Source organism: Lepisma saccharinum, chromosome 3, assembly GCF_977018435.1.
Source record: "Lepisma saccharinum chromosome 3, izLepSacc3.1, whole genome shotgun sequence".
Lineage (NCBI taxonomy): Eukaryota > Metazoa > Arthropoda > Insecta > Zygentoma > Lepismatidae > Lepisma > Lepisma saccharinum.
This window is the reverse complement of record NC_139231.1, coordinates 81,835,305-81,861,465: the sequence shown is the minus strand read 5'-3', so window position 1 is coordinate 81,861,465 and position 26,161 is coordinate 81,835,305. Positions and strand designations below refer to the sequence as shown.

The 26,161-nt window shown below is 39.3% G+C and overlaps 1 protein-coding gene across 1 annotated transcript in view; it reads left to right on the top strand.

Annotated features, from left to right (window-relative positions):
* Positions 1-5,927: 5,927 nt before the first annotated feature.
* The window catches only part of LOC145985584 (uncharacterized), a gene marked incomplete at its 3' end in the record, with an annotated part of 265,494 nt that continues 245,260 nt past the window's right edge, over positions 5,928-26,161 (top strand). Inside the window, exon 1 of the mRNA XM_083119654.1 lies at positions 5,928-6,225. Within this exon, the coding sequence (XP_082975780.1) occupies positions 6,135-6,225 (91 nt within the window). The remainder of the gene's footprint in view (positions 6,226-26,161) is intronic.

Below are 26,161 nucleotides of genomic sequence, written 5' to 3'. Positions count from 1 at the left end.
TGGGGTAATTCCTCGCCACGATTGGTTCAACAGTGTCCAATTCCATCCGATGTTCATACTCTCTACATAATCCCGGTATGTCAGTAAACATCTGTTCAAAGGCGCTTAACATGTCTATGAATCGAGAATTTAATTTTTCTTCTAAGTTCAGCGAACCCTTCACTTTGTGCATGAAAGACGACTGTTCATTTGCTGAAAGATCTATATTCATTGAAACGTTCATCAAAGACAAGTCCGGTCCCAAAGAATCTACTTCTCTAAGAGGTGTGAACTTCAAAAGTGCTTTACCATTGGGAGTATGATAAAAGAAAGCATCTACGTCAAAGTTTAGTTCACCGTGAACCCCATATATCACATCTAAACCTAGCAAAACGGGTACATTTAGTTTTTTCACCACTAGAAACTGTACATAATAATCATGCCCCCCCAAATTGATCATCAACTTCGTGATACCTTCCACAGATTTAGACCTCGAACCAGTATAATCTACTAATTTAATATTGGATGCTGGTTCCAATCTTGGTCTCGAAATCAACGACGAAATCGATTTCCAAGTGTTAACTTCGAGGAGAGACACCTCGGCACCACTATCACAGAGAGCATTATAAACTTTACCCAATATGGTAATTTTAATCATAGCAGACGTATGTCGTTGGTAACCCACATTAACAGGTACTGTTGAATTCATTGCATCAAGAAAATCACTCTCCTCTTCCCACGTATCATTAAAATTTACAAACTGTATAGCAGGAAATTTTACCTCACCCTCACCCCCTGCCCGTTGGTAAGAGCTCCTCTCCCGTTTTCCGACCTGATTGGTTCATTAGAAGTCTCTTCGACAGCATGTATCTCTGCCTCGACTACAATCTGAGAACTAGGTTCAGGACTACCACGACCCGCCATGGTAAAAATGCCCTTTTTTCTCAGGAAATTCAACACCTGAACCATTCCTTCCCTATTCCAATGAATGAGATCAGTTCTTCCCCGCGAAGGATTACCCAGATACTCTTCATATAAATCAATGCGTAATCCACCTTGACTGTTAAAAAATATGGGCGAAATATCATGCACCTTGACGTTTCTACCGTTATGGAACGATACAATGTATTCGTTAATTCCACGCCATTTCAACCATACGTTAGAACTCCCACTTCGCATTATTCTTGCTAATGGAGGTAAGGTTAACCAATGAATTTCCTTTGTTTTTTCCGACAAAAGTTCCAACGTTTCCAGCAGGTTGCGTTTAATAGTTTCCTCCGACTGAAAGTTCAGTATATCATTTGTCCCTATCATTATGACTACAGAATCAGCTAATTTAGAGCTCAATCTAAGCCTATTATTCAACTGTTCTGTGGTTTGTCCACTTACAGATAACCCTATTCTCCGATTACCTCGCTCGTCAATGCAAAGTTGGTAATTACCAAACCTTTGCGCAAGTCTGACAAACATGCTGTCACCTACTAATTGTTTCCCTTCCAATAAAGGATCAAGAGTATTAAACCAGCCTTTACCCCTTGGATGGTTATAAGGTAATGCGGAAGTGTCTTTATTTACGGGAGGATTATTCAAGGTCGAACCCACATCACCTCCTACGATGTGGGTAGAATCTCGTTTCCCAACGAGGAATCTTCTGTAGAATTTTTTCTATTTCGTAAGCGTCGCTTCGAATTAGGACTTACGTAAGCCTCTTTCCTTACGCTCGTCGGTGAAGTGATCATTTCCCGTGACCCTGGTCTAAGTTTCTCTTCAGAGACCTCAGATGTGACTGAGACTTTGCTCACCCCACCCTTAAACCCTTTGCCTTTAGGAAGTGGAGCGGCGTCTCGTTTAACATTTACATCCTGTAAAGATTCATAGTTTTCTATTATGTGTATCGCCTCCGCGAAGGACGAAACATCCTGCATCACGATGTGTTCCCTCAACTTATAAGGCAAGAGCGTGCCAATTTGAGCCACGATATGAGAGTCCTCCGCCTTAGGTTGAATGGAACGTAACAACTTAAAGTTCCTCGAGAAGAATTGTAATACACTCTCCTCCGAGGTCCTTTGATAGGGCGAGTTCAATACCTTAGCAAGACAGGAGCTACGCCACCTGGAACTCTCGTAATGGTTAATGAATTCAGTTTTGAATAATTCGTAAGTGACTAAGTGAGCTTTCCGCTCCGAAAACCAAAGTTTCGCGCTATCCGTTAATAATTTCGGAACATACTTTATGTATTGCATCGGGTCTATACCATATAATTCTAACAGTTCCTCAACCTTTTCCAAAAATTCAGATGGAGTTACCGTGGTGATCAACCCATTGAATTTCGGAAATTTCAACAAGTCTTGAGGCTTTATGCTGTACACTTTGGTACGAACCGCGTCCTGATTCTGGTTACGATCAGACCGTTCTTTGACAACTTCTAACACTTTCTCTACAATTTGCCCTTCCAGTGACTTAATATCATTTGCCTTCTCAATTTTCATCTGATCCAAGGACTCATGCATTCCCAGTACTTCTGAATCCAACCTCTTTGCTAGTGCTTCATACTTTGCTTCCAACCCTTCAGCCCTATTCATACACTCTACCCTATATTGAGAGACCGACAACGTGAGATCATTTAGACCTTCACTTGTCTTTATAACATCTTGCTGCAGCTCTAATATGCATTTACTGGTGCCCTCTAGATCAGACTGCAGTTTACCCACTACCTTACTTGTATGAGCTGCGAGTTCTGTTTTGAGTGACTCAGTGCATTCCTTGTTCCTTTCCTCACTCTGTTTAATAAAGGCGAACAAGGAATCTAATGTAACCGGTTCCTGCTCCGTTGCCATTATTAATATTAGCTTTGACAACAGCAATTAACCAACTAAAGATTAACCTACTTGAAACCCAACAAAAAATTCAATAACGCAGCCCCTCTGCACTTGAGTCCTCGTAATCTTGCGACGGACTAAATACAATTAGATTAAATTTAATAGATTGAACCCAACAACTACGACTCAATAACTGAGTCTCGACTATTCTGAAACGTTGAATATGTCATTGGTTCGAATTATTTATTTTGATACACTTTGCCTAGTAACGCTGGTTACGCGTACAGATCGCTGGAGATTAAAATTTTATACCTTCGGATTTCAAATAGGATTTCAAATAATTTACAACTAACAATAACCCCTTTTCATAGCAACAGCATTAACCCAAATTACACATGTGAAATTCCCCCTTTCTGAAAGAGAAGAATTAATCATTTAAACATTTTCATAAACATCAAATACAAATGGAAGAAAATGTTTTAGCACGTAAATATGAACACCAGAAACAGTAAACTTGTTTATTGTTTTCAATTTAACACATATTTCCTGCGTTTGAAAGCATCGACAATTTGTGCTTATTAAGTTAAGAGACATAAAATAAGAACTGTCGATACATGAACGAAAATTTACCCATCAAAGTCATTTAACATGCACCATTAATACCATATAAGGAATTACAAAGTCCTAATTACTTCTTATTTTGACATTGAACCAATTTTGGAACATGTTCCTAGTATATTTTGACTAGAGCTGTGCGTTTCTTGCACGAAAATAAATCGTTTTGCGTGTGCACATAGCCCTTATCAGACATGGCGTCGATGGCCATTTTGTAGATAACGCATGGTCTGTGACGTGTACTAGTACCGTTTCCCGTAAAATTCAACACACGCGAGATAGCTATCTCATAAACAACTTTGCTTAAACGTTGTAAACACGATCTTCGAGAATTTTCTTTCTCTCAAAGTCACTTAAGATAATTAATTTCCTCACCTGGTGTGTCGGGAACGACGAGTCCAGTAAGCACGAGTCCACTCTTACCTCTCTCCTCCCGAGAGCTCCATTCCTTTCCAACACTTATTTTTGCGATGTGCTTTCACTTCATGCTATTAACTGCCGTTTTGTCCTAACTGCCGATGTAAGATTCCTCCCTAAAGCACGGAAACGATTCTGATTTTCTCCACTGTAGTGACATTGCTTTGTTCACTCCATGTTTTTCTTCCGGAAGTCCTTCTCCACCGCTGCACACCCCTCTCGATCACTGTTCGTCATATTTGCAGAGCACATTTGTCTTTACCAAACAACAATTTTTTATGATTTAAATACCACACGATAACAGATATGTATATGCGTTAAAGAACCCAGTGTAATGCTCAATAAGATAAACTTTTTGCTGATAATTAACCAAAGGCATCTAGACCAAAACGCTGTATATTTTATGATTTTGCGCCATAACAGCGAATTGCCCATGCGTGCAGTGACCGACACATCAAAATGTCCTTGTGCATAAGGAAACCGCGAGAAAATCGGGTCTCAAACAAAGGAATTTACAATTCAACTGCGCACAACGGTCAGAGCCATCTAGCGATTCTTCGCGTAACTATTAAAGCAACAAAGTTTTCATATTGCATAGGCATTCCACCTATCGTGAATTCTTTGCACTAGACGAGTTCATCGTCTTTGGACCTGAGTTGGGCTATTTTACCCCAGCAAAACACACACGAAACTTAAGTTTCCAGTATACCTTATGACAGTTCGTCATAGTGTGTTCGTTTTAATTTCCCATCACTTCAAAACCCAGTGGTTCATCGTGTTCACCCTGTATTATATTAATATCCGATCGTGACTATTGACCCACCCTGTACTACAGATTCTAACTCGAAAAACAGCGTTGATCTCGTCTCGAAGAATCTGAAATAATCTATAATCCCACTTTCATCTCGATATTTAAAATACAGCCTTATCGAACTGCGAAGCGAGAGCGAGACAAGGCTTGGTACAGTGGAATGCATACGTATTACCAAGCAAATAGTCCATGGATATGTTAATGCAGTTTGTTTTGTTCAATGAAGAGTTTCAAATATTGAAACAAAACGTTAAACAAGCTGCTGGCAGTCTCTGCACCAGCAAACGTAAAAATTGATGGCCGAGTCTGCTGCCAGGCGCGTGTCAGCAGTAAGAATAAGCGTCAAATTTGCTCCTGCCACGTAATTCGTCTGCTGAGAGGATGTTACAAATATTAAGAACAGATGAAGACGAGGAAAATGCAAGTTTATAATTAGTGGGAATGAATGTACAGGTAATTTAGAACTTTTCTTTTTTAGAAAGCATTTAGCGATATTATTTTAATGCTAACAGAAATTAACCTAACTACGAGACCATTTAGGTTTATTATTACATAGAAGAATGCTAAGGGACCTAATCTTAAAACATTTTTGTGTAAGTAATCGCTAAAACTTTACAGTATGTGTTACAGACGTAATTGCATACGTGACATGATGAAATCACGATAAAACAAAGAGCGAGTCTGTTGCCACGCGCATGTCTCTGTTGAGATTACAGTAGTGGCCTCCCTGATGCCGCAGTGGTAGCGTCGTCGCCTTGTAATCAAGGGGTCCCGGGTTCGATACCCGGTGGAGGCACAAGTGGTTCGGATCCCACTTTAAACTGTAGGTCCAGTCCCGATTAGCCTTACTGTGCACAAAGTGGACTTAAAACAACAAATCAAGCAAGAGATTACCGTCGAAAAAGAACGTGGCAGCAGACACTACCAAAATTGATTCCTTATAATCTAGTTGGATAAGGGAGAAAAATTATGAAAATAGTTGTGGATAATTTTCCGAGCAATACTCGTGCATCACACTGTACCATTCCTGTGTGCGATGTAGAAACCTTTTATTAATTTATGTTACTGATGAAGTAATGTAACACGCAAGCCTATGACCAATTAATTTTAAAAAGAATACCAAGTGCCTATCCAATCATCTTGAATATCAGCTCGTTTGATATAATTTATGTGGGAACAGCGCTGCCACCTGTTAGGGGACATGGAAAACATCAATGTTTACCTCGTCTCTGTGGCAACTGACAATCGACGAGCAAGACTCGGAATCCGGCACCGTTTGGCGGGGAGGAACGAACGGACGAGGTAGTAAATTATTTAAACATCACGAGACGGTGCGTTCTGTCATGCGTTCTGGGCGTTCTTTCGTACCAAGACCACGTGAGGGCAAGGAAAATCGAACGTCGAATATTTTCCGTAGATAAAGCGGTCGTGTGGTGTTAACCCAGATTGCGATTTCTGGCTGATGTGCGCTGATTACCTCGAGCAATTATGTGATGTCCCAGAAAGAAGGAACGGTGTTTGTAACGCCAAACAGACTATATAACCGCGTTATGTGTACTAAGGAAGATAGCGTGAAAGTAATAAGTAAGTACTTGTTTTTTATTATGCACAGTCCCACTTGAAATAAATTCGTTTGCAATTATTTCTTTAGGGGCGAATTAACTGTGGAATTCCATTCCGCGAGACCGTCGGCGTCGCCAGAAATCTTTGTGGGGTCATCAGGTCGTTAAGATACAATAGAGCTATAGAAATAATAATAGATAATACGTGTAATAACAACTAAACAATTGTTATTATTAGGTTAGGTTAACCAGTTATCATTATTAACTAATACTAATAAACTTCTATTCTATTAAAAATTGTTTGTTATTGTTTGCTTTTGCTATTGTTATTATATATCTTATTGGAAGGAATTTCTCTGCACAGTGGCGTGCCCTACGGAGATGATGGAGGTCATAACCCCCCATTTGGCCCAGTAATCCTAAAAAAAAGAACTCTCAAGGCAGAATAAGGTAGCAAAATGAGGGGCGAATACTAAAAAAAAGTGAATGTAACCCCTTCCCCTTTCGAAAATTCTATACACGCCACTGTGTATACCATTCACTAGATGCGCAGTTATGAGTTTTAAATGTATTTTATGCACGGTTAGGCTATTCGGGACTGGACATACAGTTTAAAGTAATATCCGACCCACTATGTGCCTCCGCCGCGTATCGAAGCCGGGAACCCTTGATTACAAGGGAGCGACGTTACCACTAAGCCATCAGAGAGACCATAGCATTGTTAGGTTTCGGATTTTTATGTAATTACATTTTCTCCTTTGTACAACAAGTAGAGAATTACAAATATCGAGGTAGGAACGATATATATATATATATATATATATATATGAATTTCGTCGTATATATTTTGAGGTATATTAATATTTCCCGTTTCATTTTTATAAAATGCGGTATTTGTGGCATATCTTTAGTTTTCATTGAGTAATGCAGCTATGTTTGTGGGGAAAACATTCAAAATATGATTTATCTAAAACTTTGGTAATTTGTGTATGATTGTGGCAGACCCGCCACCTTGTTCTTTCGGTTAAGCTTCTTTTAGGCTATGAAAATCGCACAGTAGAAATTCTGTTCTGTTTGTATTTTGTTATTCACTAATGCCAGATTTATCAAAGAGCCATTACTGATTATAGGAGTAGTGACAGCACGCTAGCAGTTAAGGTAATGGTCGTGACGGAATTTCTCAGAAATCTACTTGAAATTTTGGATAGCACAGGAATAATGAAAATGCCCACCTCTTCATAGCTACTATTTCATGTAGCCTATATGTACGTTGACACTCCTGGGTATATGGAATATTCGCTACTGGCTATTTCGTCCTTGGAAACCACGATATTATCTATTATGCCTAAGTGTCTTCTTATGTAGACATTTGCTCTTTTTGTGGTTTGATTCTAGGAAGAATTATTCTATTACTTGTATTCTTAAAACTGTAAGTAGACTGGAAATATTATCACTAAGAATTTACTATATATATTTAGTATATATTATAGTCTTAATAATTTTCTCCTCTTTGTATATCTGTACGTGTGCACGATTTAGAAAAGTTATCATCCAAGAGTTCCCAAACGTTTTCGTTGCACGGCGCCCTCAGTGTATCGAGATTTTTTCGCTGGGCCCAAGTCAGAATGTAGACCTATCTAACACTTGCAGTGCTCTGTTAGTGTGGTTAGGTTGCTTGCCTTAAGTTAAAAAAATAAACATATATTTTAAATTTAAAAATATTTTACATGTACGAGGGGGCATCTAAAGGTTTTGCCTGTTGAGGTATATATTTTTTAATAATGGAAACAATGAACATAAATATAGTTTGTCTGTAATGTCTTCCACTCAGAGTTTCCCTTACATATAGTTCCCTTCACGTTCAATGCATTTGAGCTAGCGATTCACCCAGGTCTCGAAAAAGTTTGGAAAAATTCCACAGAATGCCTCACCGTTCAGAGCTGATTTAACCTCCTGGAGGTTCTCGAATCTCATGCCACGAGGCATGTACGTGGTGCGATTGGAAAGTTTTAAGACTGGGCGCGTAATTTCAAAATGGAAGATCTTACAGGCTATTGTGATGGATCTCCTTCAAAGTAGTCAGTTCCCTTCCGACTGATAGTTACTGTAGTAATTGTGAAAAACGCGCCAACTAGGGCGGCAACGAAGAAAGCAAACTACTTTTATGCACACACACAATGCATAACCTGTGTTCTAATAGCTTTAGAGAAATGAGTTAAAATTTCGAGTTGTTGTGCATGCCACACCTAAAGTTCGTAGGCTCTATTATTTAACAACCTCAATATTTCATCGCAGTTCGCTTGCGTCATGAGATTCTACTTTTGTCCCATCCAAGATATAACACAAAGAACTGGAACAACAGACACGAACGGCAGAGAAGACGAAGCTTAACACTGAACAAAACAAAAGATCTCCACAATGCTAAGATATGGCGCTTTGGCCACATTTCTTATTTCGAGCGGAATAGCCCCGTGGGCGGAATAGCCCCGCTGTACCCCACTAACGTGTACTTTAAGGACAAAAAAGGTTATGTAATAATTATTAACAATTTGGTCCAGTCAACAGAGCACCTGACTGTCACGCAAGAGACTCGGTACGGGTGATCTCAGGTAAGAATTTTCCAACATTGTCCCTACAGAAAGCGGATTTGGGGATCACTCAAACTGTATAAAGGGTATCTGGCAACAACCATGGTGTGTAACGGCATGGTGCCGACATCGTACCTCTGCACCTTCCACATGTGCGAGGACGTATTTAGGGGGGAGGGGATCAGGATACCCCCGAAAGACTTACCAAGTATCAAAATAAAATAATGAAAATATACTTTTTAGCATTTTTTTATAATCGAGGGTTATTTATTTTCGCCGAACTTTCTGGAAGGCAAGGATTAGATTGGGATCATAACGCTTTGAATGACAGTACCAAAGAAAATTTATGCACACTACTACGTGGGTCGTTCAATATATGTTTCCGTATGCTGTAAAAAATGTTATTTTTAAGATACATTAGAAAACTATACATACATGTGTTGGAGGATCCTTCCTCACTTCTCCACACAATCCCCATAGAGATTCAGGCATTTGTCCCTCCGTTGCACCAATTTATCCATACCCTTTGCAAGAAAATCAGGGCTCTGGCTATTGAGCACTATTCTCACATTCCGCTTCACTTCTTCATCTGTTTCGAAATGGTAACCTTGCAATTCAGACTTTAACACAGGAAAAAGATGGAAATCACTCGGCGCTAAATCGGGCCTGTATGGAGGGTGGGGCAGCCGTTCCCACCCCAATTCTTAAATTTTGTGTTGTGTTTGCACTGCTGAGTGGGGGCGAGCGTTATCGTCAAGAAGAATGACACCAGCTGACGGGAGACCTGGTCGCTTATGTCGAATTGCATTTTTCAGTTTATCCAATGTTTGACAATAACGGTCAGCATTAATTGTTCTTCCTCGCTCCAAAAAGTCCATAAGCAGAACGCCCTTAGCATCCATGCCTCTGAACTCCTTATGACGCGAGGCCGCGTTTTCCGAACACGCATTTACTTTTCGCCCTTGAGCGCATGCGCCTTCACGTCTGATAACGAATCGATTATTGTTCCTTGTAGACGAAGGATGGCGCTTGTTAACCATGTGCTTCTTTTTAATGGCATTTCTTTATACAATATTTTATAGCACAGGGAAACTTATATATTGAACGTCTCTAGTAATAAGCCGTAGTGCAACAGCCCGTGAGGGCCCTTGTCCTACCCATTGACTCCCTGCCTCACTCCCACCTGCCGAAATGAGAGATCATCCAACCAGTTGCAGGGTGACGTGTGGTCAGCACGACGAACACCTAGTCGTTGTTGTAGGTTTCCTTGACCGGGATGTACACCACTACTTATGATAATATGCATAAAATATTAATCAGGAACTTTACTTTTCGTCAACTGGATATAATATAATCTTTTGTTATTGAATAAATATTCAATTCTCTATCTAACATTCATTTCCTTGCCAGGGCAGTTGGTTTTACCAAATTTTGGCGATCTTCACTACACGTAAGCTAGATAATAAATAAGTGCTGTTTTATATATATATATATATATATATATATATATATATTCTTAAACAGTCTTTATAATACATCTATTCATGTAATTATATTAAGATTATTAATTAATTAACCGTATTCATATTATTTTAATTTGAACATTATTATTATTGTTATTGAGACACTTGGTTAGGACCCCCCAGAAATGCAATGAACAATACAATAATAATAAAAAAAGTTGCAAAGCAAAGCGAGGGAATTTTTCCGAAGAAAAGGGAAATGGGAAAGAGATTCCTACACGGATGTCTGACTATCACTGTCCGATAGTTTGCGGTAACTTTCACCTTTGGCGGACGAAACTTCTACGCTGTAAACCCTTTCCGGATGGTTGTCTTTAGAAACGCTCTTTTCAAATTCGCTGTGAAGGGAAATTACTTTATCCCAAAAATTGAAGTCTTTTTTTTATTATTTTTCGAGAGAATACCACTCTTGTGGAAAGTGAATTATTTTCAAAATTCTATCCGAAACTCTTGATTTGGCGAATCAATATGGCTCAAACAGGTCCAATTGCATTTGGGTGAAGGTGTGACATTAACCATTAACTTCCTGTGAAAGTCCTTGCTGTTCTGATCAGCAATACTAATAATGGTAGCGAAAAAATATTCCTGAGTTATTTTACCCCTTTTGTTTGAGTATACCGTATCTGAAATGCAAATACGTTTCCTCTCCACAGATAATAAAATTTCCTCCTTTTTCTTCATTCTGGTTAAACACACGTAGCTAAGTGCCACATATCTTGTTATTTTTTTATTTGCCTGCAAAGCAAAAAATAGGTTAAAAGCTCAAATCGTAGATCTATTTGTAAGTTACCTCTTTTCATGGTAAATCCAATGATAACACGTAGGGAAACACGTCGTGATAGGTTTGTTTGTACACAATGTGACGTCACAAATCTCACACAACGCAGGAAACAATCGAATGTGGTGCAGTGTTGCGAAAAACGTTGCTAGGTATTTAGAGCGAGTTTGGGAGTTTATACAGACGCAATTAATTTTAGCTTCATAGTGTTTTTCATCATTTGGTGCGTTTATTAGTTTTTCCCTTAATGAATTTTAACTTCAATGCTGCCAAACGCTCTCTCCGTCGATTTTTAGACGAAACCTTTGACAACCTCCTGCATGAATCTCCGTCTCAAGAAGAACACGACGTACTCTACCAGGAGTACGTGTCGCATATGAGGGTGGTAGATTTTGCCAGAGATCACATCGAAGCCTTCAACGAAGTTGTGTCCACTTCCGGAGGTCGAACCTTGTGTCCCAGGGATAATACACACCATCCAGTTCGCAATGCAACAAGACGATCCAGATGAAGAGGTGACGGCGTCCGATTATGAAAGCAGCGAACAAGTAAGTGACGGCGACGATGAGAGTAGCGAAGAAGAACTTGATATGCGTTATTGGTCCTTTTTTCGTGCTTGACTACTAACCGCAGCCGTGGAGCGTTCGGAAGACATTGAACAGTTCTTGCTTGAGAAGCAACGAGAGAGAGAGCTCAGATACGACAGTGACATTCAAACGCTTCTGGACGGAATGAACGCTCCTGGCTTGCGTCGGAAATCTTTGGACCAAATCGTTCAGGCAGTCTCACCACCGGCTCCCCTTGAAGTCATTTCCATAGCCAACAGACAACGAAGAACTCCTACCGATGTGTTTTTTTGCGTAGACGAGGTATGGACAAAGCTCCAGAAGCTACCAGCATGGCCATCTCTGTCAGACGCCAGCGCCGCTGTCCCTCTGCTTTCTGGGAAGATCGAAATTCCGCAAAGCAGAGAAGTCTCTCGCGTGCCAATGTGCCGACCTCTTCAATGTCCCGACCAAGACTAACAGGTCGTCCAGGTGAAGTCCTCGTCGTTCCCGAATGATAACACATTTGAGCTCCTTTCTCAAATATTTGGCCACAGAAAAGTTCAGAGCTGCTTGCAGCGAGTCAAGGAGGCAGTAAGAAAGGATGTCGAGAAGTACCAAATGAAGATCCGAAGAGAACAGCTGGAGGAGGACGAGAGGGAGATATGTCAAACGGAGATGGCCGATATCCAGAGCTCGGTTGCGAAAAAGTTGCCCGTAAAGTTTAACAAGGTGAAGGAACAATTTATCTGCGTGTTGAAGCAGCAGCGAGGTCAAGTCAACGTTGCGAAAAAGAGGCAGAAGGTCTGCAACTCTCTCAAGGCGATCCAGAGAAGTGCGCAGTCCGAGTTGAAGTACGCTTGCCGCGAGATCATCGCCAGTGCAAACGTAAAACTTAGATCCAGAAGAAAGACAACACTCAATCCAACCTTGCGTTGCGTGCAGCGCTGATTTCGCTGTCTAAGCAGCAAAACTTCACTCCAGCCTCCTTTCTCCTAGAAACTACGTATTTACACATAATAAATTGCAGTGTAGTTGTCTTGACTCAACGTAGTCAGTTGTGTTTTAAATTACCAACAAGCACAAAATATGTAAGTTCTCGTTATAAATAAAAGCTTAATCTTATCTGTCACTTATGTTTAACCAGTGGTATAACTTCCCAAAAAATATACTGAATATAATAACAGGGTGTCAACCTCACCAAAAAGACAAAGTTAAAGCACAACTTAAGATTTTTCAGGATCAATTCTTCCAAATTTCAAAGTTATTTAGGGAATAATTCTTCAAATTTATTTTTCAAGCGTGCTTATTTTAAGTTTAATTTCAAAATTTTCAGGCAGTAGACACCCTACATATCCATACGGTATAATAGGAATGTGTGTTTTTTGGGGAATAATTCTCACACCTATACCATCAAGTGACTTTGTTGATCCTCTTTGTAAATAATTAAATCTGAAAAACGTCATCTCTTCCACATAGTTTAACACTATAATTTTATGCACATTATAATTTTTTGGATTTCTGATTAGTATAGGGTAAAAAAAACGTGCGCACGGGGGGGGGGATTGTTGCCCCTAATGCCCTCACTTAGAAATTTAGTGTAATTTAACTTTAAATTTATTACCGTTATTAAACAATATTATAGTCTTAAAAAAATTAAGTATTTTCAAGCCGACGAAAGTTCCAAGCAACTACGGAGGGGTAGGAAGGTGCATTATTTCCTATAAAGTTGAACTATTCAACTTCGTTCTCTAGCAAATCCCTTGTTATTAACACTCCCACACACTTTATTCGTTAGTTGTGTTACCTCAATATAAATTGCTCATACATAGGAAATCAATAGCGACGATTGGGTGCCAGCGGGGGAGGGGACAGTTTACTTTGTCTTTGTAGACAAGGATCAGAATTAAATGCCATAGTGCGGGGGTAAAAAGTGAGGGTGGGGGAAACTGCCCCCACACCCCCTAATAGTATTTGGAAATGAATAAATCATGTGTAGTTCTTTTGAATTTGCTGTACGAAACCACGTTTATATGTAAAATAGTCTCTGAACCACAGAGGATTGAGTAAATAACATTGGTGCGTGCCACGGAAGTTTGAATTCTTCTAATGTAATGATTTTCGGGGGCACACACTATATTTCATACCCATGAATACAATAAAGCAGTGAAATTAGGTTTTCCTCTCTCAAATTGAACTGTCATCAAGGCTTTTGTCCCTCCCTCCCCCCCAAATTCAGAGGATCTGCACACGCCTATGATCACCATAAATGAAATATCAACCTTCCATGACAAGCAGTTCTCATCCTATGAAAGGTTCTGGCTTCTAAACTCAAATTATTTTTTTTTAAAAAAAAGAGAAAATGCAGTTTTCGGCAAAGATACGTAAAATTCCTATTGCTTTGGAATCCAAAGTATGTCGTACTTCTACATGTACATAAACGAAAATTGTAAACAGAAATGAAATATCAGAAGTTATTCCGGAGCAATAACGAGCTTTTTAAAGGTTAAGACTTTCAAAAACAGGTCCATGCATGACCAAACTCGATTTGCGCCCCTTCCCCTTATGCACTTTGACAAAGTTGTTGATTTGTTCCAAGGATACCATTTTCATCCACTTGCAGAGGCAACTTTCGATGTGGTTTCTGAACAACCATCCGAAGAGGAAGTTCAAGCTATTAGCATTATTGTTGAAAAGGATCGGAGGGGGAAATGCTGTGTTGTAACTTGACAGACGACTTTGCTACCGGAGGCGGGACTCAAACCTATGAAACTTATCCTTTATCATTTAGTTTTTGAACTCCCCTTTCGAAAGCAGATAAAGTAGGTCGGATTTCTGGAAGTTTTGTTTTCTCGGCTCCAGGCATCTTCATTCTTATTTCTCGAAGGTGTGGGAAAACTGTGAAGGTCATGTGGTGTAACCAATTATATACCGGGTGTTCCAAAAGTCCGATCTCATTGAGAAAGTCGGAAAAATTTTAGTAATGATAATTTCTCTCAGGTAAACGAATGTAGGTGAAATTGATACCAGGAATGAAACGTACACTATGCGAGAGGAAGCCGAAATTGTGATTCTGCATGCCTCAGGTCTCTCGGTAAGTCTCACCCGATCATTGCGATAGATGGAACAGGAACTTGGAATTCCCAAAAGCTCTGTGCAAAGACATAAGTTTCACCCTTGCAAAACCCAGCTTGTGCAGGGACTGCATGGTCATGACACTGACCGTCGAGAAGAATTTTGTGTTCGGGTTAATAACAATGAAATAAACAGTGCAGATATCGTGTTCGGTGACGAAGAGGGGCATCAATTTGAACATTTGTTGCCGTAATGTTTTTCCTCTCTCAAACAAAGGCTATATTAGATATCAATATTCAACATTCATCACTTCCGACTTTCCCTATGAGACCGGAGAGTTTTGGGACACCCTGTATATATGTTGTTTGTGTATGTGTGTGTGTGTGTGTGTTACTAGTTTATTTAACACGACAACATAACGTTGTTTCAATAGCAGGTTCATAGAGGTATGCCAGAGGTGACCTCTTCGGAATTCCCAAAATTTCAACTTTTGTTTCACGTAACACATCCCGGAAGCTGCAAAAGAGTCTCTGGCACATTCATCTACAACCATACTACTCCTCTGTATTTTGTTCCTTGTTCATGTGTGTTTGTGATTATTCCTTCATCCATCTCAAATGATCACAAGTCATGCTTATGGCCGAGATTCATCCAAATCGGCAGAAAAGCCTCAAAATATAAATACAAACACGTAAACCAAGTTTTTGAAAACTGGTTAAATTATCAATGAAATATTTCCAATTCAGAAATATACTCTCACGTGTACTGGAAAGCAACAAATAGACCAATCAAAACGAACCCTTTGGAATATTGGGGAAAAGAGGAAAAAGAGGCCTTATCAACATAAAATTCAAGAGGGTCATGAATTAGAAAAAAAAGGTAAAGTGCTCCCCTGTGCTTAGCACCACGCCATGAAGGCGTATAGGGGGTGTGGGGGTAACGCCCAACACTTTCTTGATCAGGTCATGAGTGGTGGTGATGTGATCAGCATCACGCCCCTGACCGCCTTTACCCCCCAGGGTTTCCCCCAGGTACCCATGTCATTCGACGCTGGGTGGGCGCCGGGACCGCTTCCTATGTTAGAAAAGTTCCCGGATTTGAACCGGCCGGGGATCAAACCCGGGACCTTGAGCATGGTAGTCAGACGCGTTACCGACTTTTTTTTTAAAAAAAGGGGGCCAAAGATAACGCAAATAGCGCCAGAGACAAGGGATTACCTTGAGGTAAGCCATTACTTACTACAAAGGGCTTAGAGAGAAATTCATTTACCTTTGTTTTGATGTGTATACCTTCCATTAAATTCCGAATTTGAGTAATAAGGACCGGTTGTATACCCATGTAATTTAACACCTGCCATAAATACTGGTGGTTTACACGATCAAACGCCTGAGAAAAGTCAACAGACACTAAGAAAGCATCCGTCTTAGTATTTTCACACAGTGAAATACAATCTCTTATGTTGGATAGCAGATGATATACTTTTTTATTACCTAGTACTCCATATTGAAAGGGCTGAACTAATGTTTCTATATTGTTTTTTAACCTGTTTAAGATACATCTAGTTAATATTTTATAATCCGTATTAAACATTGTTATGGGTCTATAATCAACTGTCTTCCGTGGATTCTCTTTTTTTGCTATGAAAATTGCAACCCCCGTTTTAACAGTTGGGCTGAAAAGTTCGTAGGCTGACTCATAGATGGCGTTACTAAAAATAAATCCATGTAATTTTTACTTAGTACTAACCTTCAAAAGATACGTGTATAAATTTCACAGCTGCCGGATAATTAGTTCGTGAGATATAGCATTGTGAGTGAAGCAGCTTTTGTTATTGTGAAAAAATGGATAAAAAAGAATTTCGTGTGTTAATAAAGCATTGCTTTTTGGCAAAAAAAAAATACTGTTGAAGCCAAGGCTTGGCTTGATAAACATTATTCGGACTCTGCACCAGGAAAATCAACCGTTGAGAAGTGGTTTGCTAAATTTAAACGAGGCGAAATGAGCATCGAAGACGATGCACGCAGTGGACGCCCCAAAGAGACTGTTACCGACGAAAACATCAAAAAAGTCCACAAAATAATTTTAAATGATCGTAAAGTGAAGTTGATCGAGATAGCTGAGACTTTAAAAATATCGAAGGAACGTGTTGGACATATTGTGCATGAATATTTGAACATGCGAAAGCTGTGTGCAAAATGGGTGCCGCGCGTGCTCACAATCGATCAAAAGCAACAACGTTTTGATGATTCGGAGCAATGTTTAGCGATATTCAACCGTAATAAACACGAATTTTTCCGTCGATATATTACAATGGATGAAACATGGCTCCATAACTACACTCCAGAGTCCAATCGACAGTCAGCCGAGTGGACTGCACGTGATGAACCGAATCCAAAGCGTGGAAAGACGCAACAGTCGGCTGGCAAGGTTATGGCATCAGTAGTCTGGGATGCGCATGGTATTATATTCATCGATTACCTCAAAAAGGGCCAGACCATCAACAGCGATTATTACATAGCGTTGTTGGAGCGTTTAAAGGATGAAATCACGAAAAAACGGCCCCATTTGAAGAAGAAAAAAGAGCTGTTTCATCAAGACAATGCACCGTGTCACAAATCAATGAAAACGATGGCAAAATTATATGAATTAGACTACGAATTGCTTCCCCATCCACCATATTCTCCAGATCTGGCCCCCAGTGACTTTTTCCTGTTTGCAGACCTTAAAAGAATGCTCGCTGGAAAGAAATTTAGCACTGATGAAGAGGTAATCGCCGAAACTGAGGCCTATTTTGAGGCTAAAGAGAAATCGTACTATAAAAATGGCATCGAAAAATTGTATGACCGCTATAATCGTTGTATCGCCCTCGAAGGCAACTATATTGAATAATAAAATCGAATTTTGTCAAAAAAATATTTTTTACTATGTTAGCCTACGAACTTTTCAGCCCAACTGTTACATAAGGTACTCAGTTGCCCTGTCGTAAGGACCGCATTTACCCATTCTGTTACCGTAGGTCCTATAAGGGGCCAAAATTGATAATAAAAGTACCAGAAATTCCATCTAGGCCTGGCGAGGATTTCGATTTTGCCGCACACACTGCGTGATAAACTTCGTCTATCGTAAATTCTGTTCCATTTTGTGTCTCATTTTCAAACTCAGCATGAGGACAATATTGTTGGATATATTATGTGGAATCAGACAGGGAATTACTTGGAACATTATATATTTCACAAAGGTTCTCCCGTAATAAATTACGTACAGTTTCTTCGTTTTGACACCATTTTCCTTCATTATTTTGGAGTTTGGTAATTACATTCTTTGATTTACTTTTATGTATTTGAACTACATGATTTAAAGATACATTTTCATCGGGGTCAATATTTATTAATTTACTTCTTGCCTTTATGCTATTTACCTTTTTGGCATATAACTGAAGTAATTGCGCCTTGACCTTTTTTATACGACTTTGTGTCGACCTATCCATTTGTGCCTTATTATGAAGTTCTCGTAACACACAAAAATGAAAATTTACTAAATTTTTCCTATTTCTCATCTTTTCTATACAATACGTACGACAAAGTCTTTGGAGGGATGGTTTAAAAACTTGATCCCACCATCGTATAATATCGGTATTTCTCAGCGTTCTTCTTTCCCATGCCGTTTGAAAGGCTTGAATAAATTGATCCTCTTTCAGTACTATGGTATTCATAATCCAATATCCCCTTCCCACATGTATATATTCAAATGGGGATCTCATTTTCATTACTACTGCATCATGATCGCTAAAAATTACTGGAATTACCTCAATGTCCGACACCAAATGTTGTAAACTATTATGAACATATACATACGATCTAAACGCGATGCCCCGGTTTGTGTTTTATAAGTAAAGCCTAATTTTCCTGGTTGTAATTTTTTCCATACATCAACGAGATTTAGACCAGTTACTAAAGAGTTGAGTTCTGGGAAATAACTGAAGGTGGAAGTTTGGTCTTCTTTATGTAACGTACAATTCCAATCTCCGGTAACACAAAGTCGATCTGTGTGACCATCTAAACAAGGGGCTAATTCCTGTGTTATAAAATTTCTACGTCTATTTCTATTTTGAGTACCAGAAGGAACATACACATTACAAATACTTAAGTTACCCAATTTACCAATTATTTATTTATTTATTTATTCGTTTGCTTCCTACAGAGAGAATCTCCAATTACAGGAAAGCTTACATAATTCAAATAATAAACATATAAAAGTGTAGATTACATACAAACACACACACAAACGCATTTATACACACAAGATTATAAGTGAAGTACTACAGGAAAGAAACATATATACATCCAACCATATACATAAATATTCATTCATTATAATCCTTCCACCGGGGTGAAGCTGAACATTTAACATATTTAAACCATGACGTACCAAAATGGATGTTCCCGTATAATTTTGAACACACTTATTATATTCTTCATAATATTGATGACACTTCAAGGAAGGAACCCCCACCTCTTGAATACATGCAACATCTACATTATTATTAATTAAAAATTCACGTAAGGCCACAAGTTTAGTGTCACTACTTAACTTATTTACATTTATGGTTGCTAATCGGAGAACCGGATTGGCCATTTTACTTTGCAAGAGGAAAAAAAGGGGACATATTAGTATAAATAATAACATTGCGCAAACATTGTTGGTCATTTTACACTCCAATTTTTTTTTTTTAACCTGTCCTTTTGCAATCTCATGGCTTATCAACCATTGGCTGTTCATTACTATCAAATTTGGGGTCATTTGTTTTCAAACTTTTCGTCGTAGGATAAGCAAACGAAGTATTTTTTTTGTTTATTTTTACGTTTCTGTATTGTTTTACTTACAGTTCCAGCCGATAATTTCTGTGAGGAGGATCGTAGTTCTCTCTTTCGCACACCTCTATTTGGAAGTAAGGAATCCTTTTCAACATCCGTTGATTCGTCATCTTCTTCATGTTCCATTAGATTTGTGTGGTCCATTTCTCGGTCTTCCACCTCCTGGGTTGGTGTGGCGTCGATTTTTGTTTCCACTTGTTGTTCAGGGAAGGAGTCTGGTTGCTTCCTTGTAAGGGTGGACACGTTTTCCTCAACTGGAACGGTCGGAATCAATGGGGTAAGGGGCGTCTCTTGGTCGCTATTGTTGTCATTCACTTTTTGGTCACAGGTCTGCTGGGGAATTCCATTTTCCATTCCGTCATCTTTGTCTTCCATGGATAACTGCACTACCGCTCCACTATAAGATCTAATGGGGCGAGTTGGAACACGTAATACCGTTATTTTCCGGCGAGGACAGTCCTGTTTTTTGTGAAGGTCACTAGCACAAATTTCACTCGTGGGTGTCTGTCCAGTATATATTATGTGCGCCATAAATTTATCGACCTGAATAAAGGACGGTACGGGTTTTCTCAATAACATTTTCACTACCCGCACTCCGTTTTGTACTTGATATCTAAACTTCGTGCTCCATGTTTCACGTGTGATGTTATCTACTACACCGAAATCACTTAATTTGGCACTTATATATCTATCATCTAATTCAAGCGGGAGATTAAACACTCGAATATATTTCACTTCTCGGCCAGCATCACTAAGTTTCACTTTTGTCATCTGTCCATTTTCATAATGGAAGTTTACCTCACCAGAATATTTTTCTAGGATTTTATCCATTGTTGCTCGTCTTACTAATCTTACATATACACCGCGAACAGTTGTCGGTATCTGTATGGCATATATTTCATCTAATGTCAATTTAAAAGTTCCGTATATAAATTCATGTATTGCACTAGCACTCGGTTTAGTTGTTCCATTATCAAAGCTTACCTGAATGGTATTTTCACGCTGCATGATGATCGTATGTTGTCGTTTCAAGTCTTTTCACAAATTCAGTGGGGAAAAATCCCAATTTGATCGCGAAACAGTTCACCACGGTACTCGGTTAACTCGTTTACAGCAGCTCGCAACACGTCTGTACTCTACCGTGCCGTGGCACTGACTGTCCGACTGAGCCACCGCGGTCATGAATTAGAAGAATGTAAATTTATAAGTAGTGCAAAACGAAGCATAAAATTTATCATAAAGAATTTTTCAATATTTTGTTATGTAATAAAACAGACCTAAGCAAACATGCAGGCTTATTACATCCATGTTGCCAGTTACTTTTAGACAAAAATCACCCGTGAGAAATGCAGCACTTTAATACTTGAATCTCAAACTGAATAAATAATAAGTTAATATCATTATTACATCATCCATCAAAAATAAATAGTGCACACTCAAAATATTACGATACAAGGATAGCATTATCCAATATGGTAAGAATATCAAAACTAACCTGTGATCTTGTTCTTATTCACTTGAAGACTCTTTGACACAGTGAGAATATTGTGTCATAATGTGCCAAAAGCAGCAATGAAACACATTCATTTCTTAAAAAGCAGATTATGTTGGCACAAGGCGCAAACATTAGTTTGTAAACTTATTTAGAATAATTAAACCGAGTTTCGAGTTTCTTAGTGAAATTTTCTTTCAAGTTATGCGCATATCTGAAATTTATGCTGAATTACATATTTTACCACAGCAAACGTCAGTTTCTGTCCTTCCATCATTTCTTTCTTCTTGGTTTACTCTTTCACTCTCTTATACCAAACTATCCCTAGGAATGAGAGAGAATAGGCGAGACAAGTTTTACAAGTTTTAGCACAGCCTCGTCTCGTAATTGTCGGTGGCTTCTCGCTACAAATGCCTATGCCTCTCTCTCTCTCTCTCTCTCTCTCTCTCTCTCTCTCTCTCTCTCTCTCTCTCTCTCTCTCTCTCTCTCTCTCTTTTGGGCATACATTCACATTTTGTGGATCCTCAAGTTAGTTCAACAAAACTTCTTAACAAGCCGCTTGTAGACAAGACATGACAGTTTTGTCGCGGACGGACAGGGACGGATTTAAAATATCTCACCCTCCATATTTGTCTCTGTGAAGGCGTCCTCGATTGTGGATGTGCTACATGTACACATCTCTCGAACCTCCCTCCCCTTTTATTACAATTGCTGCCAGACCTATAAATATATTTCCCCACCTCTTTCCTGCTTGGAGTTCTGTTGATGTTGAGAACGCATTTGCAGGGTAAAGAAAACACAGATGTCTTTTCTGTTGTTTAGAAATTAAAACTCTCTCTTCCTATGTGCAAAATATATTTCTATATTTCCGTATAAATATATAAACAGCATGTATTTTTACTTTTTTACAAGGGAGAGTCAAATAAAATCTTTAATTTGTTTATGTTTCTTATCTAGTAGATTTCTGCACAAGTTTGCTGCATTTTTAGCACAGACCTATTTGCTGATCTACATATATTTTCAAATTTGAGTTAGTGCCTTTGGTGTCCACGTGCAGTCACTTATGAGCCACTGCGAAGGCTTTTCCACTCATCTTCCTGCGAACTGAGGCCATTGTCGAAATTTCTCCTCCATTAGTAAACTTGCTGGTGCGATAAGCATGCACAGAGATATTTAATTTTCATTTGCCGAGAAATTTCTGTAATTTTTAGGCTGGCAGAGGGCAAGAAACCACTTCTCTTCACTTCTTCAAGTAAGTACAAGAGGCGCCATCTTTAAAATAACAAAAATGGCGTTTTTGAAGCTCACTTTATTATTTTTGCAGCCTCGAGGTCGTTTTGTAAATAACGGTTTGACACCTCATGTAAATTTGAGCTGCATACAGTCTGCCCTACAACTTTTATTGGGCTTTTAAGGCTTCAATTTGACTCTTGTAATACTACAGAGCAAGTTTGTCGCCCCAAAATTCTTGCGTCTCTAGTCCGAAGTCCTGCCGAGTGGTCGTCTTGCAGTCGTTTCGACCAGAGTTGAGCAGTCGAACAGACTGTGTGAGCGGGGCCTAAGAAACATCACGGCCGCAAAGCTGGTCGAAAGACTTTCAGGACCGACATTATCGAGCGTTTCGGATGCACTCGACGAAACGCTTCTTTTTTACAGTTTTGAAACCAATCTAATTTAGTTCCAACTTTGGCCACGTACTGGAGGCGGCGGTGTCGGCGTTAGGAGATGCCATTCATGATTTAACTCCATTCCTAAAAGTTTGTTCGCGGAGGAGACTTTATGTAACCTCTACCTGCCAGACTTCAAACTTCTCCAGTTTCACGGTGGGAGACAGAGGATAAACAGCTCAGCCTTCCCACACATCCACCCTCCACATAATGCATCACGGGTGTGTCATATTCCGTCTCCGATCGTTACTCAGTCGGGAACTTTAATCTACGTTATTGCACAAGCTTCCAGTTATTGATTCCGCATTCTATTGTTGTTTTTTTCATCAGCTGATGTTATGTTCTGCAGGGAGGGAACTGTAATATAGTAAAAATCGATGTCCTAAATTACTTTGGAAACATCGTAGCCTGAGGCTGAAGTCAATAGTTGTTGCAAACGATCGTCGACAAACTTATTTCAAGTTTCATATGCACTCATAGTCTCTAAACCGAAGTCAAACTTGTCTTATTTTGAAAAGATGATCGTAGCTCTTGCAGGAGATAAAGCTTTGCATCCAGCAGCGATGGTTTTATATACGGGCGTCGGAAGCAGCGTACAGGGCTGACGTATCCGTCCTCCAATAATCCTAACACTTGGGAAACAGTATAATATTGATGTATTTTACACTGTCCTCGACAACCGTATAAATTAGGCGAGAGTTTCATATGATGATAGGCTCCTATCGGGGAGTCGCGGGCTAAAACTATGGATGGACGCTCGAATCCGACTCTGAATTATTAAAGTCCAGAATTATTCGAAACGGATAAGATCGAATCCTTCATCTAATGTCCGAATCTCGATTCCTGAATCTAATATTGAAATCTCGAATCCATAATCTAATTTACGAATCTCGAATCTTGAATCTAATTTCGATTTTGAATTGTAGTGTACTGGCCGCGTGGCAGAGGGGTCAGGGTAACACGCTACGCAAAGGCGCCTATGTTCGAACAATGGTCTGGCCTGTATGTATCACAGTGTCTCCCATAAACAATTTCATGAATTCATCAGTCTTCATCACTGTCGCGATGAACCTAACAAGTAGAAAAACAACGTAAAATAACCAAAAGAGAACTGCAGTTTTCGTCCCGGTACCAAATATATTTAAATAATGTACAGGACGCTCCCTGTCCGCAGAAAGAGTTAGAGGGCCCGGCCCTTGCTTCGAACACGTCCCTGCTTTTCTCCCTAAAAATATGGAAAAACTTTGTACCGGCAGCTAGACGATTACACCAGCTGCCCTTAATAAAAGATTATGCTCTCTAAATGTTTCTAATACCTTAGAATTAGTCTTAGATTCTTACGAATGATTGATCAATTCAACGAAAGAGCTCTCACGAAATTAGAAGGCAAACACTTACCTCCCTTTTACTCCACTTGTCTTTGCCTCATTAGTTATGACGTTTAATGAACGGCCTGCAGAATTACAAGACTCTACTGCGATGTCTTTATTTTTTATCCGAAGAGTACCGATATTGTTACATGGGTCGATAGCAGAAAGGCTATGCAGAGCTTGTCCGATTAAGGTCCTACACCATGCTCACGTGTGGCAACGCTGAGATCGATAAGGACATGAAATGCTGCACGCAAGTACGGCGAGAGGAAAGAAAGAGGAATAGATAAATGGAAAGAGAGAATGATGAAAGGACAGGCGTATAGGAAAAGAAGGAGAAAGATATATAAACAAAGAGAAGGATAGGAAAAGAAAGCAAGAGTATTATAAAAAATATAGGTAGAGATATATATAGGAAGAAGAAAGGTAGGGACAGAAAAGGAGATAGATAGAAAAAGATCTGGAAAGTAAGAAAAAGAGAGAAAGAGGCAATAGAAAGAAAGAAATCTAAGGAAATATAGAGGGAAAAACAGAATGAAAGTATAAGGAAAGAAAGAGAGATAGTAAGAAAGAAATATCGGGAGCTGTAGGAAGACTGTAAGGAAGAACGAAAGATAGAAAAAGAAGGAAAGAAACAAAGAAAGACAAGGAAATAAAGAGAGACAAAGGGAAATACAGAGAACGAGAGAACGAAAAGAAAGGTGGACCTCCGGAAAAACAGATCGTCGATCCTTGAGTTCTCCAAAAGAAAATTCTTTAACGCACAACCCGCTGGTAATCGAACATGACTTCTTATAGAACGCACAGTGGCTATTTCTCCCTCCTAGATAAGAAGTCCGGGTTCCATTTTCTGTTGCCTGATTACAATTCTCTCCCTCGCTGATAAGTACAAGAATACGGAATACCTGGAAGTAAAAGATTTGTGAGAGGAAATTATGTTAACTCTTCGGTTATCAAATGTGACATAGAAACCGATTGTATTTTACGCAATTGCAGGCCCGGAAGTTTTCGACCAATCACCACACATCGTTGATTGCGACATTCAATCCTTGGGGAAGTGAGCGAGCCTACCACGCCACAGCAGCTTGAAAGGGAGTTACTTTCGCACGAACTGAATTCGTTCCAGTCACTGCTAATTGTCTTTTTCGATTTCTCAAATCTCTCGGGAATAATCGGGAGGTTAGGGAGTCGAGAAGAGCCTCCAATTTTCTCTTAATTGCTCACTGATGTCTAATTAAATCCCTTATCTCATACAAATTTTATCCTGCTTATTTCCAGGTGGCAGGATCTTCCTAAACTCCTGTTTCGCATAAGATAATCGGGCGTCACTTTTGACACGCAAATGTAACAACTCTACATTGAATGTATGTGGAAAACACAGAAGAAGAGAAGTGTTGGTAGGGAATAAGGGGTTAACTTTTCGGAGAAGCTTGTCGTGCACCTTGGAACTGCATGACTAACAAGGGTCTGGCGCCTGGAAAGACAGCTAATGTATTCTTCGCTGTTGTTTGTATTCTGTTCATATGTGTATTCATTCATCTAATTACCAAATCTTTATCTCTATTATCCAAAAGTAGCAGAAAAGCGATGTAAAACAAAACGAATACCGTTTGTGTAGATAACATATTCAGAGGGTTGTGGTAGCATCAGTATCTCGACCATCTCAGATGCTAATCTATGAAGGTTGCTCACTTACAATACATTAAATGGAGATTGGATATGAAGGAGTTGCTTCCATAACAATGATCCCCCGTTCGTTAGTTATCTGGACTATCCGGCGGATAACCAAACAGCCATACGGACAGATTCCAACTCAGTTTGTGTCTCAAGTTGACGTCATAGTCTCGTTTGAAATTACACGTCTCATAGTTTGCTAACCCGGCAAGGGACAATTTACACAGCATATTATTAGCAAGACGTGAAAAAACAAGCCACTGGTAATGGCATTGGGAATAAGAATTGAAAAATATAATATTACTAACGGCATAATCATGGCCTCTCCAATAGTACTATAGTCACTCTTTTCTTGTAATCAAAGTTGCTTGA